The sequence below is a fragment of the Photinus pyralis genome, unplaced genomic scaffold, assembly GCF_008802855.1.
Source record: "Photinus pyralis isolate 1611_PpyrPB1 unplaced genomic scaffold, Ppyr1.3 Ppyr1.4_LG2, whole genome shotgun sequence".
Lineage (NCBI taxonomy): Eukaryota > Metazoa > Arthropoda > Insecta > Coleoptera > Lampyridae > Photinus > Photinus pyralis.
This window is the reverse complement of record NW_022170403.1, coordinates 42,699,913-42,718,219: the sequence shown is the minus strand read 5'-3', so window position 1 is coordinate 42,718,219 and position 18,307 is coordinate 42,699,913. Positions and strand designations below refer to the sequence as shown.

Here is an 18,307-nt window from a genome sequence, read left to right as displayed (position 1 = left end):
TGTGAACTATAGGAAGTGATTTGAATGTATGTATGTAAGTTGTATACAGGGTGGAACCTCTCAAGTTTGAGGCATATCGGGCGATCAAAAATGCGTGACTGTCGAGTCACCTTTGGAAGTTAAGTACTAAAGTCACTAAATATAGAAAGTACCGCAATCCATTGGGCTCGTGTGTTAGAGAGAGAACGCATGATTTTTGCCCAAAAATGGCGGAAGTTACCAGATTTTAGTAACTTTAATGTTAGGGATTGTTCCACCTGTTTGGAGATATCTGTATATATTTTTATAAAACATGACAGTACTATAAAGTTAGGTTATAAAAAATGACAGCTATTCAGATTTTATTTGTCAATTTTTTTAAGTTGGCAGCAAATTTGCCCAAAAATGGCGGATGATTGCGGTACTTTCTATATTTAGTGACTTTATTAAGTACGATTTCCCATGTAAACAAAAATTCTAAAAGTGACCTAATGGTCACTCGTTTTTTATCGCTATGTATGTATGCATTGTAGATATTCTATCATAGACAGATACTTTAGTCACATATTTGTGTTTACCATGAGCCGTGCCATGAGCTACATGTTATTTATCATAACTTAACCTCAATTTAATTTATAGTCGAGAGACTTAGTTGAATTAACGTAATATAACTTAGAATGCTTATTTGGTGTACAAAAATGTGATAAAAAGACCTTTTTATGTCACAATGACCATCTCTCTCCGAGCTTCAAAACTCGTACATTCAAAAATACCAAGTTTCAAACACTTCTTTATTGCTCTATTCGTAATTCTCCTGGTTTCAATAATAATTGCATTTGTAGTACAAAGTTGGTCATTCAATAACGATGGCTCTAAAACTTATCAGAAGTTGCAGCTGAAGAATGTACTAAACTTGCCCGAAGTGAAGCTTGTGGATGATAGTCCAAGCTCCAGGCCGCACAATTCCAAATGCACGTATTGGGATTGCTTCAACATTTACAGATGTGGAAGGACAGGTCATGATAGAATTGCGATTTATGTTTATCCTTTAAAGAAGTATGTGGATTCTAAAGGGGTGCCGATTGTTGAAGTTATGTCTAAAGAATATTATATGATATTACAAAGTATAATTGAATCGAAGTATTATACGGCTAACCCACAAGAAGCATGCTTGTTTGTTCCATCAATTGATACTTTAAATCAGGAAAGGATACAGGCTAATCTTACCTCAAGAGCACTGGAATCTTTAAAATAGTAAGTACAATCAATGTCTATTATTTGGAGTCTTTGGGATTGTGCTACGCTTTCTAATTTGTTCACAAAAAGATAATTTACATTAATTGTAAAAATGTAAAAATCAAGGGAGCTTCTGGCCCTTCGCGTACAACAAAAACCTTTACGGAGTCTAGCTCACACAGAAAATATTGCAGATTTTTTATCATACCAATAGTATAGCGGAATCTTAATATTCTATCTATGGTTTTCTTCTATCCGCCCTTTTTGAAAGATATGTTTCATTAGTAAATGAAAGTGGAGACTGCTGTACATTACAGTACTCTCCAAAGTACAAAGCTAGGAATAAAACTAAAAACCCCTTTGTGAGAAGACTATTTTTATGTGGTGATGTTAATAAAAATTGAATCGAATGTATTACTTAAGTGTTTTGTGTAAAATCTATTGTGTGCAGACTTGCCAAGTTGTGCTCTCGAGGTTTCATTAACAGAATATCGTAGAGCCTTTCTGGTAAGTGTTATCATCGAGTTATTCTGGAACCAATTAAATGGTATGAAAGCTATTTATGTACATATCAATTTTGTTAGGAAAACGCCAAAACTCGTTATGTGAATTTCATGCACTTTTGGTGACTACATGTATTTTAACCAAATGATCGAGTCATTATTGCAGTGCTTAATTTGAAGGCTTTCTGATCTGTGACATCAAAAATGCGCTGAAGTCTAACGATGGCACATCGTACTTTTAATAGCTTCGAAAAATATATTTTTTAAATATATATACCTCGATATATACTTACAGTATGGTGCAAATGGGAGGAATAAATTTATTATTTCTAAATAAATTCAGTAACTGCAACGAAATGCGTAAAAATAACATCCCTAAATTAATATTAATACCCTTAAAGTGAGGGTCAGGGGCGGATTTAGGAAGGGATTTTAAGGGCTGTTCAAGAAAGGTTCAAGATCTCCCCATAGAATATAATTGAAATTCTTAAGGTTTGTTACATAAGTGTAGGTGTAAGATTCAATACATGCTCAAACACTCGCTCAAATATGAAAAATTAAACTTAAGTAAGCTAACTAAGTGAATTTACCTAAGGGGAATAACTTAAAATGACAATACGATTACATGTCTGAAGGACTAGAAAAATTTGTATGTAATTGTTGCTTTTGTTTATTGTCACTTTAAATTATTCCCCTTAGATAAGTTGACTTAGTTAGCTACTTCAGTTTAATTTTTTATGTTTTAGCATGTATTAAATGTTACACCTTTGAAAATGGGACCGGATTTAGTTTTGAAACATGTGTAATTTATGTAACAAACTTTAAGAATTTCAATAATTTTAAGTGAGTGACGTATGTAAACCGTCAAAATAAATACAAATTTTGAAATCACAACAGGTTAATTAGTACTTAAAATAATTTTGTAACGTAAATTTCATTACATGGTTTTTTATTTACAATTAACCTAACAATAAATTTATAACAGTCTTAAAATGGGTTAATTTATAACAGTTATTATTTATCACCCACAATTTATAACATAACACACGCGCATCGAAACTGGCTCAAAACACAATTCGGTTTGTTTAGTGCTTTAGGACGCTTCCGAATGTTCTAGAATAAACACGTTATATTTTTCGGAAAGATTGCGTCACATCCGCTTTTTTTTATTTATCACCGATAATTTATCTTTCATGGCGCATCGATGTCAATCGGGGTTTCTGGAATATTCGCTACAATATTAATTTTCGGCTTTCTTTAAGTACTCACTTAAGTAAGTGTGGTAAAGACTGTCACTGAAAATAAAATTTTACTATCTTGCACTTTTCCTAATTGATTTTTTGTTTTTAAAAAATTTGGTTCTGATCAGTTGACGACGCGGTTGACGAGTTAAGAAATAATGAATTTATTCCATCCATTTGTACCATACTGTATTAAATACAATAGATTACATTATCTTTTCAGTTGGCGAGATGGTGAAAATCATTTATTTTTTAATATGATATCCGGTACCGCTCCTGATTTTTCGACTGTCTTAGAAATAAATACAGGAGATGCTATTATAGCTGCAGCTGGATTTAATACTCACACATATAGAGTTGGATTTGATATCTCTATACCAATTTTTAGCCCGATTGCGAGCCTTGCGGAAATAACCTTCATCAATAACTTGAGGTAAATATTTACCTTCATAAATTAATCTTTGATAAATTAACTTCAGGCCATGGTTTGTTATTTCATCACAAATAAACATAGATTCGTATTTTTTGGATGAATTACAAGACATGCAGCTACACAATTCGGGGTTGCTGATAGTGGATGCTTGCCAAGTTCATAACTATTCGAAACGTTGCGAGTATGGTTCACATCAACAGTTTTTGTATCCGCAAATTTTACAGAAGGGCACATTTTGTTTGGTGTTCAGAGGCGAACGAATGAGTCAATTGGTTCTACTTGAAGCACTGGCTGCTAATTGCATTCCTGTAGTTGTAATGGATGAAGTGGTAATGCCGTTTGGCAATGTAATAGATTGGAAGCGCGCAGCTGTATTTATTATGGAAGATTATTTGAATACACTCCTTGACGTGTTGAAAAAAATTTCGGAAGAGCGCATCGAAATTATGCGAAAGCAAGTTAAGTTTCTATATGACAAATATTTTTCGAGTTTAAAACACATTGTGGAGACAACCTTCGATATTGTACAAGATCGCGTTTATCCCAATTGGGGGAGAACGTATGACGACTGGAACTTACGCCCCGACGAACTAATTAAAAGTCCACTATTTCTCCCTATCACAGCTCCTAGATCTCAAGGATTTACTGCAGCTATTTTAACGTATGACAGAGTAGAAAGTTTATTCATTTTAATAGAAAAGTTATCCAAAGTACCTAGTTTGTCTAAAGTGGTAGTCATTTGGAACAATCAAAAGAAGTCGCCGCCTCCTATGCCCAGTTTTCCTCAAATTTCGAAACCAATTAAAGTAATTAGGACGAAAGCAAATAAACTTTCAAACCGTTTCTTTCCGTATGAAGAAATCGAGACTGAAGCTATACTGACTATTGATGACGATATTGTTATGTTAACAGCAGATGAACTGGAATTCGGTTATGAGGTGTGGCGAGAATTTCCAGACAGAATAGTTGGTTTGTATTGTGTAACGTTATTTGTTCGCCGGTTTCATGCTTAATCTAGGATTTCCTTCAAGAACTCATGTTTGGGATAACGTCACTTTAAGTTGGAAGTATGAATCAGAATGGACAAATGAAATATCTATGGTCTTAACTGGTGCAGCATTCCATCATAAGTATTGGAGTTATTTGTATACAACCACAATGCCGGCGGATGTACGAGATTGGGTGGATGAGCACATGAATTGTGAAGACATAGCGATGAACTTTTTGGTGGCAAATGTAACCAATAAACCACCAATTAAGGTAATTAGCGAATGGAATCATAAAATGATGCAATTCATATACATGTTTTTACTTTCAGGTTGCACCTAGAAAGAAATTTAAATGCCCACAATGTGTGAATAATGAAATGTTATCAGCAGATATGGGCCATATGGTAGAAAGGTCACAATGTGTAGATAGGTTTACCAAAGCGTTTGGAAGAATGCCATTAAAGTCAGTTGAATTTCGCGCAGATCCTGTACTGTATAAGGATGCATTCCCCGAGAAGCTCAAACGATTCAATGACATTGGCAGCTTATAGTTAAATTTTAACTAGATATAGGTAGATGTGGGAATACTCACCAAATGAATGATGGTTAAGTTGATGGTATTGAATTGTGGCTCTTGGGGTCTTATAGACGAGAGTATTAGAGAAAAATTGCTAACAACAATGGTGTCAGAAGAAAATGTAATTTTATGAAATTATATTGTGTTCTTCTATATGCAACTAGTTTGTTCTAAAGCTATGGATAAGATAATATCTGAGTTGTAGATTCATTAACTGTCTCCCAACACATTTAGTTGATCCTATGCATTTAAGCGTTTTGTGTTTCTAGCGTCCAAAATGTTGAATCCATCTTAAATTTTTGTTTCTCCAAGATTGTGGTGTGAATGTCGTCGTATCTCGTTAGGTTGAGGCGTTTTTGCATTTCGGTGACTGTCCAAGAGTGTATAGTGTGGCGCCTTCCGGAATTGGCGTAGAAACTCGTTTAAATTGACTTGCTTTCATAGTCTCCATGGCGTTTGGACGTTCTACTTCCCCATGGTGGATGCAGGGTACGGCGCTCTCCATTTCGGGTATTTCACGCCCCTGTTTTTTAAAAAGGTCTTTAACTCCTCGGCGGTGAACGGCCTACCATTGTCAGATACTACAGGACTACTGTCGTGAGCAGTAAATAGATCATCTGTCACTGCAATAATGGCTACTGACACTGTGGGGGTTACCCTCAACCTAGTAGGCATATTCCATGATGAGCAACATTGTATCCACAACTAGGCTAGCGTAGTCGTAGAAACGTTTCCCATGCTGCCTTCCAGTACCTACTCCTACTGGTGGTTACAACATTTTTTAGGTGTATGCATATCGGCTTCACAACCCACACAATACAATGTCTTTTCAATGGACGTCCATATTTGATCCATTTTGGGTTACGATGTCCATGTGGCACAAGTGTACGTACAGTGGACGTCCATTGATTCTCATGGAATATTTAACAGATGAGTCATAAAATAATTAGATTTTACGTCCATTTGCCACGTTCCAATTACGGCGCGCATGAATTCGAATACATCTACACGGGGATGCGCAGTGTTACAATATCAGCAACTTATTTATGTGATAACCGTTTATTAAGATAAGAACGCGAATACATATGTTTATTCGAATATTTCTCTCAGATGTAATAAATCCCAATGAGGTACAGCGAAAATTGCATTGTAGAAAGCGAATGAGCCCTGCGAGAATTGCACTGTCCATAACCATGGCAACTGGCAACTCCTTTGGACAGTTTCATAATACACCGACAATTTATAAGTACGTAACGTCCATTTGACAAATAATGTTTATTTGTTACTCAGTTGTAAACGTTGATTAACAAGACAAAACGGAAACGGGTAAACGTCATGTTTAAACGCTACTGACTTGTAAAACTGACAGCTGACCTGTAAAAATTTTACAAGTTAGTAATCTAGTAATTTCATTGGCCAGAATTAATGCGAAGTCTCTGTTACATGGATAACATGATATTTTAGACATTTCTTCGAGATCAATTTAAGAACTAATTATTTACGTTTACTATTGTTTACAAATGAATAACAAATAAAATATTGTACATTATACGCCAGGTAAGTTTTTACTGGCTCTAGGAGATGACAGACTCGCCTGACGGCTCGCCAGTCAACTTCTCCTATCGCCAGTAAAAACTCACTTACCTGGCTAATAATGTAAAATACTATTGTTCGGGAAATTCTCCAAAATTACACTGGTGCATCAAAATAAACCCGATAATTTTTTATTCAAGCATGTTGTCAGTAAAAAACTGCATTGGGTCATTTTCATATTTTGTTAAAAGATCCCTTCGGTGTCGGGCTCTTTCGCCAAAATATGAAAATAAACTCATACAGTTTTTAGACAACATGCTTTCAAAAAAATTAAGAGTAATTACTTACGATAACGCGCCAATATACTCGTAGGTACAACTACAGTGACTTTATAAGGACAGTGGCGACAACTTATCATAATCCGCCATATTGGAGCTAAAAAATTGATTGTAGGATCAATATACCTTATCATGTCAAATTGTGACGGTAGAATAATAAATGTCAGTTTTATTTAAGTAAAGATTCTCGTTCTAAACTAATGGCGCATAAATGATCGTTTAAAGCTTTGCAGAGCAACCTATGGGAAAACCACTGCCTCCCAAATTGTAAAGATACCTATATGGAAAACAGTATAATAAGTATAAAATAAAATATGGTGCAATATCCAAAATGTACATATAAAGGTAACCATTAATCATGAAATTGTGTTTTACATTTCAGTGTCTTCTGTCACTTCTTGTCCCTTTTCGCGTGTTTCTCCTTCCGGGATAAAAAGTATTACTTTAGTCCGGAAAATAAAACACGTTGATCTAGTCCACGGAGTACAAGAGATCAATCTTCCTTGTGCTTCAGCAGTCATCAATGTTAAACATTAAACCAATTCAAGCGTACTTATGATCACAACCATCCAACAACATCCATAACCATAATTGAATTTGTTGCTAAATTTCGGATAAGCTACTTCTCTAGCTCTCCAGTTTTATATCTAAACTCATTAGGTATTTAGGAGGGCTTCTGAAATAATGTTTACATCAATTACCAGTAGTAAGGTTAGGCACAGTTTTACATCTAAATACACTTTAAGCGAATTACATACCTTATAATATCGCAAATCCAAGCTGTATGCTCGGCTATAAAAATCGAATTTATATAAAACCATTGAATAAAAACACTATAAGAAGCCTAACCCCGTGGAAATAAAGCGCGACAGAGATTGAACTGAGAATATAATGGGAACACTGTCAATAGTGTCGATTCTTGAACTGAGAAGAATGAGAATTTGCTTTCCTCCTATTTACCGCAAAGAGAGTTCGGTGGTCACAACCAATGCGGGTGCAAGGGGATTTGTCGCGCTTTCTTCCATAAGCGTTAGGCTTCTTATAGTGTTTTTATTCAATGATAAAACTGAAGACGGAAAACCTAAAATAAAGCAAATACAAGAAGCAAAGTGTCAACTAGTAACGTGAAACCGTGACAATCACAGTCACAGGTGACACTGTCAAAACAGTATAATTAATAATTATAGCACGGAGTGTACCGCGTCGTTTTGGAAGCTTTCTATTGGTCAGTTTGGAATTTAGCTCCAATATGGCGACCGGAACCAAGACCAACGACCAATCAAAAACGAGATACCCTGTTGTCGCCACTGTCTCTATAAAGTCACTGTAGGTACAACAAGAAGGTTAAAATAAAACAGGAAAATCACACTCGATTTTTACTATATCAGGAACAAGTTTACTTGAACATGAATTATATCAACGATACTTACGCTAATATTTTACGATAAACCAAGACAAGACCTAATCTAATTTATTTAATTTATTTTTGACCTTTATCTTTGAGTGCGCGAGGCTTCAGCTCTGCCATCCCACTTGCAGATGTGTTCCACACTGACTCTCTGTACTGCGCAAACGCAAGCGCGCTAAAATTTGAATTTGTGTACAGCTGTCAAGGTGTGTAAGGAGTAAATAATATACACATAACCTGCAAACGTTATAATTGAAGATAATTTAGCTTACCTGCTTACCTATTATATGTAGTAGGTATATGAAAATGCCATGTTATCAAGATGAATTTTGTTGTTATCTACATTTGGAAGAATATGCCAAAGGCGATATTAGGAAACTGCTTCGGTAAGTACAGTAATAGTTAATTAGAAAGAGTTAATGACATTTACTTACAGCAATAACGTTATACAGACCAACATTGACCTATGGTAAAGAGAGAGTCCGGTGCTGAACGAATCTCAAAAAAACCAGACTACAAGGATCTTGACTGATAGCTAAAGTAGAGGTTTGCTTTCAAGTTGGCGCTATAATGTATTTAACTGGAATTCACAGTAGTGACCGAAGGCTTTAATTCGAGAAGAAGAACATATTCTTTCCGAGAATACAGCGACATTTGGTTTGTAATATGGAAGTCAGCAGGAACTGGTATTATAAACAAAACAAACGGTGGCACGTTAAAGCAAATTCAAATTTTAGCGCGCTTGCGTTTGCGCAGTACAGGGAGTCAGTGTGGAACACATCTGCAAGTTGCCATCCCACCCCACTACTGCAGTGGCGTACCGTCGGTCATTGGTGTCCAGGGCGGAATATAAACTTGCCGCCCTAATGAGAAAGGCGAGGGGAGTAAAGGTTAAGTTTTAATGTTAGTTTTTTGTTTGAAATAAATCTATCAAAGATAATCGAAATTTTACTATTATTATGTCTAAACCTAAAATAATGAAAACTGAAATATCACTAAAAATTTATTTGAATACCATATTATGTATATCAAGTTTTATAAACGACTCTTTAGACATACCTACGCTCGTGTTTAATAACGAGTGTCTAAAGAAGTTTATAAAACGCGTTACATACTATACTTTTTCTACGAGAATTGTTGAAAAAGTACCTACACAAGCATAATGTCCTCGGAAAAGGATCCTACACGGTTGTGTTTTCGCCATTCATCGAAAATATAAGCTCTCTCATATACTGATACCTTGATTTCTCAGGTAAGAAGAAATTCCTGATGACTTCTGTTGCCGCTTGCGTTATTTCAGGAGGACCAGTAATAACATTTTTCTCTTCATTATCATTCTCTGTGTCCATTTTTGAAAAGAAGGAGTTTCCCTTACGATGAATGTCAAAATGACAAAGTTGGGCATGTTATCAATATGATTATTATTTTTGTCGCCCCTTTTACAGTGCCGCCCTGGACGGACCGCTCCTCCGCCCCCCCCCCCTGTCGGTACGCCACTACTACTACGTTCACCTATTTTTGAAAATTCATTAGAATCAGGAAATATTGGTCTTTTTCTTTCTTTTAACATCTGGCTAAGTACTTGCTCTGCTTCATTTAAACTGTCTAAAAATATTGTAATGAATGTGTACACGACTTTTCCCCCCGCCACATATTTGTAATATCTCATTACGGACCTATTCTTGAATTTCTGGTGATCATTAATAAGATCAATTGTTTAATCGTCTAAATATACCAATTGGGTTTGTTGCCTTGTAAGAGCAGTTGGTAATTTGGAAAACAAGGAAAAATGTATTGACAAAGCTTTCGTTTATCAAAAATGCTTTCAAAACAAATTGGAGTAGCTGCAGAAGTTTGCTAAGAAAGACAAATTACCTACATTACGTTTGAGTTTCACGGAAAATTTAAAAATGTACACGTAAATTTCCCATTTTCCACTGTGTAATTTCTGATAAATGGCAAATAAAATTAATCGTGTTCTAAATAACCTAACCCTATTAAAACACTATAAATGCCATAAAATATCGATGTGTAGATATGTACTTATTGGGCGATAATTAATTTCTAATAAATATATTGTCGTCAAAAAGGATACTTCACAGAGAACAACTTTCTCAAAACAGCCCCTAATAAAAATAATACCTACACATAAGGTATGTTCCTATTTTACTACAAATGACAATAAGAAAGACGTAATTTATATTAGATATTATGTAAATATTTTGATTTTAACATGTAGAAGCAATAATGAAGTCCTTCCCAGGCAATTTTAATTACGATTTCTGGTTCGCATTTAACTAAATTAGGAGTTGACTAGCTCTCGTTGCTAATAATAGGTAGGTTGTAGTGTGTGACAAATTAAATTAATAACTAGGAACTGGACAAATACTACAAATGTATAAAATTGGCAATAATAGTGACCGGGTGGCGTAGACTAGTTTTTTCGCGGGAAACAACGACCACGTATGGACTAAACAATGTCCTGCGGTCAAAGGACTCGCTACAACCAGTACTCACTACTATTGTTTACTTTTATTTGTCGCATAAATAAATGCAACCTGTTTATATGACTCACAACTGATCTGATCGATTTTTTGCCTATCAATTGCGACTTGTTTGAAACTTGATGGATATAAATAAAACAGGATAAGTAATGTTTAAAATTAAGTGTATCGTACATCGCGCAATTTTATGACAACTGTTCGAATTTTTTCCTACTTTAATGCTTTCTGCAAAAATGTACGATACAAGCAGCGAAAAACTAGAAATGTTCTTTATTTGGTATTTGATGAAGAAAAGTGTGAATCGTGCAAACATTTTGGTACATTGTTTGACAAATGTGTGGCGGTAAATCTATTACTGACAATCACTGTACTCGTACCTATTATGCACAATTGCACATACGCAACTTTTTCTTGCATTTTTGTTCCTATTTTAGTTATACATACCTAAACCAAAAATGTAGATACTTACGATAAGCTGTTCACTCAGCATCAAAAAGTTTATTTCAAAGTTTACTCTTTAGATGGGTTTCTATTACAGGAGTGCTCATTCTGGCACACATCTCGTATTCATCTATATATCATTAATTTAATGAACATAACATATTAAATTTCCGCGGTTTTTCAAAAACCTTGAAATTGAACTCTAAGCATATTAACATTTTTGGTACTAATTTTTTTGCGAACAGAAATCTTAATAATTAATTATCAAAAACGATCTTAAAATGTGCGGCGTTTGAAAAGGTCCCGAAAGACCGCTAGGTGGCTGTGACGTCACTACGCACGTTGGCGCTGCACCGTAGCACAGATAAATTATCTGTGACCGTAGTATTGCTTACAATGGATCCAGCAAAAAAACGTCGTTTTTTGCGGAAAAAGCGCCGAATAAGTATTGCATTGTGCCTGGGTGTGTTAGCAGCAGTAATCTCGAACCTAATAAGGTGTCCCAACATAGGCCAGTCAAAATCGACAATAAATCAACAAAACATGATGTATCTCTGATTTTTTAGTATGTTGTTTGGACCCATTAGAGTAGTGTATACTCAAGTTTGCAACTCTCTAAAAGTTGTGGAAAAAGTGTAGTATACGAAAAACCGCGACATTTTCGGACTTTTTGCAGTGTTTGCGTTATATTTCCTTAACTATACATTTTTCGACGAAAGTCACTATATACGTTTTTGAAGAGTATTAAATGTATAATAATTTGCGCCTAACCCGAGCTCTGTAGGTCAATTAGTTACCGAATTACGGCACTTTGAAGATAGTCATTTTTTTCCAAAAAGTGAACATTTGAGTTTTACACCTTCTTTAGATCGAAATTGCGGCTAAACTATTGATCCCACGAGTAGAACTTATAAAATAGACGTTGTAGATAATTTAATTAGCTTTAAGTTAAGCGTAAAGTGGGGTCTGCAGGTCTCGTAGTTCTCTCTAAATCTCAAAAAAACCGATATAAGGTAAAATCGCATTCCATACCTGCTTTCAGGCAAGTGCAGCCACCTCTGCATCCCTTTTTGCATTTGCAAGAAAGCAGTTTCAGGAGTTCTGGGAGGGCAGGGGGTTACAGTCTGGTAATGGGAATGAGTCCAGCCGAGTTCAATTCCCAACCCCATTCGGTGGCCTGAGCATTGTCCTGGAGACCACGTTTTACACTGATGGCAACTAGTGAGTGGATACCACGTTTTTGAACAACTATCACTGATTCGTCCTCAAGTGGATATCGACATATAAAACAAGAGCCGGGAGGTACTGGCATTGTTGGAACCTATTCACAACACGATACTTGGTGTTTCAAAAACGTACAAATTGAAACACGAGTTACTCACAACGGAGGAACAAATACTGTGAGCTCAGGAAGAAACTAAGAAAGCGGGGGAACGAGAGAGGGTTTCATATACGATTAACGATACGAAATATGGCATTAACAATTCATCATGAAGTCTGAAAATCTGTAAATACTTTAGCGCGCGCGGTGTAATAACGTTCCCGAGCCCAAGCCAACCTCTTCTTTATTGTTTTTCTGTTTTAAAGATGTTTTTCTTTCGCCTCTTTAAAAAAGTATTTTTTAAGGCTCACTAATTTTAATCTAAATGTAGGTATAGGTATCTTAACTGAGTAATAAACAGCCCTATTAGCGAGCATGTTTTTGGCTCATAAAGATGATCCTTATGTTATTGTTAGCATAGTTGTCGCAAAGTTGTCATAAATTATGCGTGGTCTTACCAAGACTCGAAAAAAGTCATTTTTAGTGATGAATCTCGATTTGATATCAGTGTAGGCGATAATCGAGAAAGAGTTATCAAAACGGAAAACAAAGCATTTCACAAAGATTGCTTAAAGTGGTCTGTAAAATTCCCCAGTGGTGTAACGGTGTGGGGTAGTATGTCTGCAAATGGGCTGGGACAATCGCACTTTACAAATTGTAATGTTTATGCTCAGAAATATCAAGCAATTTCAGAACAAAGTTGATTGCCTTCACTTGCGACATTTTCACCTGATACGCAGACTTTGTTTTTTAACAAGACGGAGCATCATGCCACAGCAAAAAACGACTAAGAAATGGTTACAAGACCATAATAATAGTGTTTTAGAGGTGCCCTCATGCAGTGTAGATCTCAATGTCATTGAGACAGTGTGACATAAATTGAAGCAACGTTTGTGTATTCATCCGCAACGCAATATTGCTTCTTTGAGTGAAAAGTTACAAGAGATTTGGGGTACCTTTGGCATCGATCAATGTAAAGCTCTTGTGACGACCATGCCTGCACGAATCCAGGCTGTTATTAAAGCCAAAGGGGATGTAACTCATTATTAAGGAATGGTGTCCGAACATTTTTGTGTCACTTTAAATTCTAATTTTATGGTGTTTTGTGTTATTTGACATTTGTAGCAGTTACTAGATATGTTTAATTTATAACTATAGTAAGAAAAAAATAATAAAATAACATACAATGATTTTAAGTTACAATATTTTGAGTGTCCGAACATTTTTGTGTTAGGGCTCGTATTAGGTATGTATGTTATTATTAGGTATGTATATTATTGCGGCACCTTCCTACGACTTACTCAACTTTGATTTGTGCCTTAAATTAAATCTATGAAATTGTTGGATATTTAAAATTGACTCTATGCAGCAAAAAAAGTGATTTGACACATTGCTTTTTTATTTCCACACCAAAAAAACAAAAGATAAAAAGTTTGTGGAACATTTCTGGAAAAATACAAGTTTACCTTATATCGGTTTTTTTTAGATTTAGAGAGAACTACGAGACCTGCAGACCCCACTTTACGCTTAACTTAAAGCTAATTAAATTATCTACAACTTCTATTTTATAATATCTACTCGTAGGATCAATAGTTTAGCCGCAATTTTGATCTAAAGAAGATGTAAAACTCAAATGTTCACTTTTTGGAAAAAAATGACTATCTTCAAAGTGCCATAATTCGGTAACTAATTGACTTACAGAGCTCGGGTTGGGCGCAAATTGTTACACATTTAATACTCTTCAAAAACGTATACAGTGACTAAAGTCGAAAAATGCATAGTTAAGGAAATATAACGCAACCACTCCAAAAATTCCGAAAATTTCGCGGTTTTTCGTATACTACACTTTTTCCACAACTTTTAGAGAGTTGCAAAGTTGAGTATACACTACTCTAATGGGTCCAAACAACATACTAAAAAATCAGAGATACATCATGTTTTGCGAATTTAGCGATTTTTTGTGTCGATTTTGACTGGCCTAACAGGGAATATACGAAAAAAGTGGTTACAACAAATCTCGTTGCAATTCTTCCATTTTTCGCAATATATCTGTATTTTCCGAACTTGGCACTTTATTTCGACAACAAAGTCCGGAACAATAGCATTATTGAGTATTGTGGATTTAATAATAAGCCACAATATCAATTCAATCCAAAAACTAATATTGAACTGGATATTTTACATTTAGGCTCAAATATACCAAATTTCAGTAAAAATCATGCGGGGGTAACTTTATTTTGCACATACGATGAGAATACATTTGGATGCTTATTTACGAGCCCCTAGCGAGTTCATGATTTTGCAGTTTCTGTCTATGCGTCCGTCCGTGTGCGGACTCCCGAACGGGTTCGAATTTTTCAATTCTGTTTTCAGTATTTTGTTTATCATCTCATCATTCATCACCCAAAGTCCAAGGAAGATTTGATTAAACGTTCAGTGACCCAGGAGCTCGTTTGCTATATTTGTTACAAGTTTATTTAGAGCTAGTGTACGGGTGTATGGGTACAATTTATGTTAAAAATTCTTATTTTTCAAAATCTAAATTTCTAATTATCGTATTGCGATATTTATTCCAAAACTTATCTGGAACTGAAAAGACCATTTGATACAACAAGAATTGGCGAAAAAATGCATTTCAAGTAAATAAACGGAATAATACCTAAAATTTAATTACGACTATATGAACTAGAACTGTTACTTATGTGCGCAATTGGAATTTTTGAATTTTGGAAATTGGGAAGAGTTGCAGTTCGAAATTGGCACCGCATGATTTGCGATTGTACTCGTATGTTACTCCTTAGTGAAAAATAAAAATTTTGAAATTTATCAAGGAGTACCTAGTAGTAGTATAGTAGCACGTAGAACCTTGGTCGAGGACACAAGTTTTCGGAAATTGAAATTTCCTGTTATTTTCTATTAGGTATGCGTAAGTTGGTATATTAATAGTCTTTGAATTCAGTTTTTTGAAAATATATTTTAGATAAATAAATTGACTTACATAGCAAGCAAAACAGACCTAATATTTTCATTAATTGTTTTAAGTATCTAATTCCTAGGCCTTGCCTATGTCAAATTTCACAGTTTTGAAAATGTGAAAATTCATTAAAAAAATATATAAATTCTCTATTTTCTCTTCTATGTTGGATTTTACACTGAAAAATAAGGATAGTTGTGTAATTTCATCCCTATACTTATTTAAAATGAACAGGTTTTGTAGAAATTGTGTCCAATACAAAAACAAGTTAAAAAGTAATCGATTTACAAAAAGCGCATTTCCACTTGCATTCATTTCCCATTTGTAAGATGCAACTTCTGTTAAAATCGTAAAAATCCGGCCACAAATATGAAAGATAGCGTTGCATAGGTGCAATCCATTTTTGACGTGCTACTTCAATTTCAGTTTATAAGAAGAATTTCATTTCAATGCTTTTCTAAATAAGAAAGTTGGAACTGCGCATGCGCAAATCTAAATTTTGAAACTAACGTTAGATTTTCCTTTATTCCAAGTGCCTATGTATCAAATTTCATTCAAATACTTTTATAAATAAAAAGGTTTGCAATTCGGTTTATAAATGGTCGAGATGCGAAAAGGGCACTGTGAATTTTGAATCGATTCGACTCAACTTTTGGTATTGCGTATTACATGGCTAAAGCTATGCCCATATTGAATTTCATGCAATTCAGTTCATAACTAACGGAGATGTCAAAGCGATCGGACATTTCTAAACAAAGTTATCGTTCACACGGACAGGTAGAGGGACAGACAGACAAAGGAACAGACGTAAAGACCAACAGACAGACGACCGACAGTAATATAAAATTATAAACGATCTCTAGAGTCTAGGATCGTTAATAAACGGCAAACGTGTAAAATTATGGAACATGTAAAAAACGGTTTGTTGGTAAGTCGGCGCACAAATGACATAAAAAATTAAATTAGCATTAGCGGAATAATGATTTTAATTTAATTTTTAATTTAATAACCGACGGACTCGCGCGCCACCAAGGTGGCCTCGCCCGTGGTCAAGGTCGTCGGCGGTAGCAGCGCTTTGACGGATCGGTCTCGGAAACCTCGCGCAAACTCAACCAGGGTAAAGGGCAGATGAAGAATGCGGAAACAAAATTAAAGCCCACAGCTCAACTCAAGCCATACGGTCGATTCCACTACATAACGAAGTTCCCTTTTTGCATAAATACGCCCCTTTATCTTAGTTTACTTACTTGTAATGGCAACTGGCAGTTGTTCTTAATAATGCAAAAATAAATTGTAAGTGCACCGTGATTGACTAAATTTTTATAGATGCAAAAGGTCATTAGTTAACTTAAAAAGATATTTTTGGCAAATGTTTTAGAGTTGGAAGTTAATTTTGAATAGCAACCACTGCGTGGGAAAATGGAAGCCCTCGATTGTCGCATGAAAACAAGTTTTTTTTTAAAATTATCGAATTAATTATAAAATTTCTTCACAATACTCACGAGATTAATTAAAGAGATAGTTAGTTGCGTGTAACCTAATCCTGGCAGGTAGGTAATAAAAGGGCAAAATTATTCTTTCTGTATGAAAAACCTGTCAATATTGATGTACGCGGTCTCTCTGATGAAATGGGGGAGCACATAGCGCCTCATTTGGTAGCAAACGCGAGAACGTGCCTCTTATCCTTTCTTGGTTAATAGATTTCATTTTATCTTGTGCGATATTTATGCGATGCTCTTATGTAAATTAGGTAAATTAATCGGTTGTTTAAGTCACTTCAACGTAGGATGATTTTTTTATTAGATCTTTATGCGGTGCAATTCCTTTGTATACCTACTAAGCATGTGATTGCGCTACTTATTAGTTACTATATTGTGTACCTACCTATCTATGTGTTGTTCAAGTCATGAAAGTCTTTAATCTTAGCATTTGTTTACGAAAATGAAATTAATGCAATTGGCTAAGACATAATTTATTTCGAAATTGTGCGCTCGTTGTACCTATATACATATAATTAGAAAACAATGGAAACCAATAGATTAAAGACATAAATGATTCCTGCACTGTATAATTAAAGGCACTTTTCCGCAAGGTAAGAAGTCGAGTCGAAATCATGTCAGTTTGTACAATCTTCTGGTGAACATCAACCTAAACTCATGAAGGTGTACATCTCAAGAAACGTGGTAACGTCAAGTTGGTGACAACTCAAATAAGGCGATATCTACGTACACAATAGTCGTATTTTACGCAATAACAGAAGAAAGAGACATTCTGGAAATTTACGTATTACGTCAATTGATGAAAAAGGACAGAACTCTGTAGTCGTAACGTAACACATTATGCTCGAGCATGGAAAAATCTATTTGATTAAGGAAAGGGTTTAGGGTAGGTTTTTGAACATTGTTAAATTTGGTTTTAAAGAAACAAAAAAATCGTTCTATCCACTCACGTAAGATTGCAAATCGTTTAAATTGGAGAATAATTGTAGGTATATTTAGGGAAAAATGCTCGTTTTTCTAGTCCATTTCTAAAAAGTAAAATTAATTTGGTATTTAGAAATCACACATGTCAAGTTTCAAAGTATCATCATACTTGACACGACAATATTTGAAACATAGAAGAATCTGATCATTTTTCCTTCTGCATGTCTTATCATAGGGAAACAGTTCTTCGCGAAATATGTTGAGAATAGGACTCTTCTGAATCATCACTTAAATCTGGAAAAACACTGCTCCTCACAATTGCACGGGCTAGGCGATTCAAGTAGATGCCAGTTGGGCTACGTTCAGACAAAATGTCGCGTCTATTTTCGGATGACACTGGACACATT

The 18,307-nt window shown here is 35.1% G+C and overlaps 1 protein-coding gene and 1 long non-coding RNA gene across 3 annotated transcripts; both read left to right on the top strand.

Annotated features, from left to right (window-relative positions):
* The first annotated feature begins 381 nt into the window (after positions 1-381).
* LOC116164508 (exostosin-2-like) lies at positions 382-5,113 on the top strand. 2 transcript variants are annotated; one of them, XM_031478702.1, is made up of 6 exons: positions 382-495; positions 822-1,233; positions 3,183-3,392; positions 3,439-4,361; positions 4,411-4,652; positions 4,711-5,113. In XM_031478702.1, the coding sequence occupies exons 1-6, from the start codon at positions 471-473 to the stop codon at positions 4,930-4,932; spliced, it is 2,034 nt and encodes a 677-aa protein (XP_031334562.1). In that variant the 5' UTR covers positions 382-470; the 3' UTR covers positions 4,933-5,113. The 2 variants fall into 2 exon arrangements, with proteins under 2 accessions (XP_031334562.1, XP_031334561.1); XM_031478701.1 differs by lacking the exon at positions 382-495 and having other exon boundaries at positions 567-1,233.
* Positions 5,114-8,564: 3,451 nt separating this feature from the next.
* LOC116163084 lies at positions 8,565-9,123 on the top strand. The gene is made up of 3 exons (XR_004143665.1): positions 8,565-8,623; positions 8,674-8,923; positions 8,975-9,123. It is a non-coding gene; the product is annotated as an uncharacterized LOC116163084 (long non-coding RNA).
* Positions 9,124-18,307: the final 9,184 nt, after the last annotated feature.

Bases quoted from the DNA above. Each gene is read 5' to 3' on its own strand.
- LOC116164508 (XM_031478701.1), top strand. From the start codon at position 707: ATGACCATCTCTCTCCGAGCTTCAAAACTCGTACATTCAAAAATACCA. The intron at 3,393-3,438 runs GTAAATATTTAC...AATTAACTTCAG, and splicing joins ACCTTCATCAATAACTTGAG to GCCATGGTTTGTTATTTCAT. The intron at 4,653-4,710 runs GTAATTAGCGAA...TTTTACTTTCAG, and splicing joins CCAATAAACCACCAATTAAG to GTTGCACCTAGAAAGAAATT.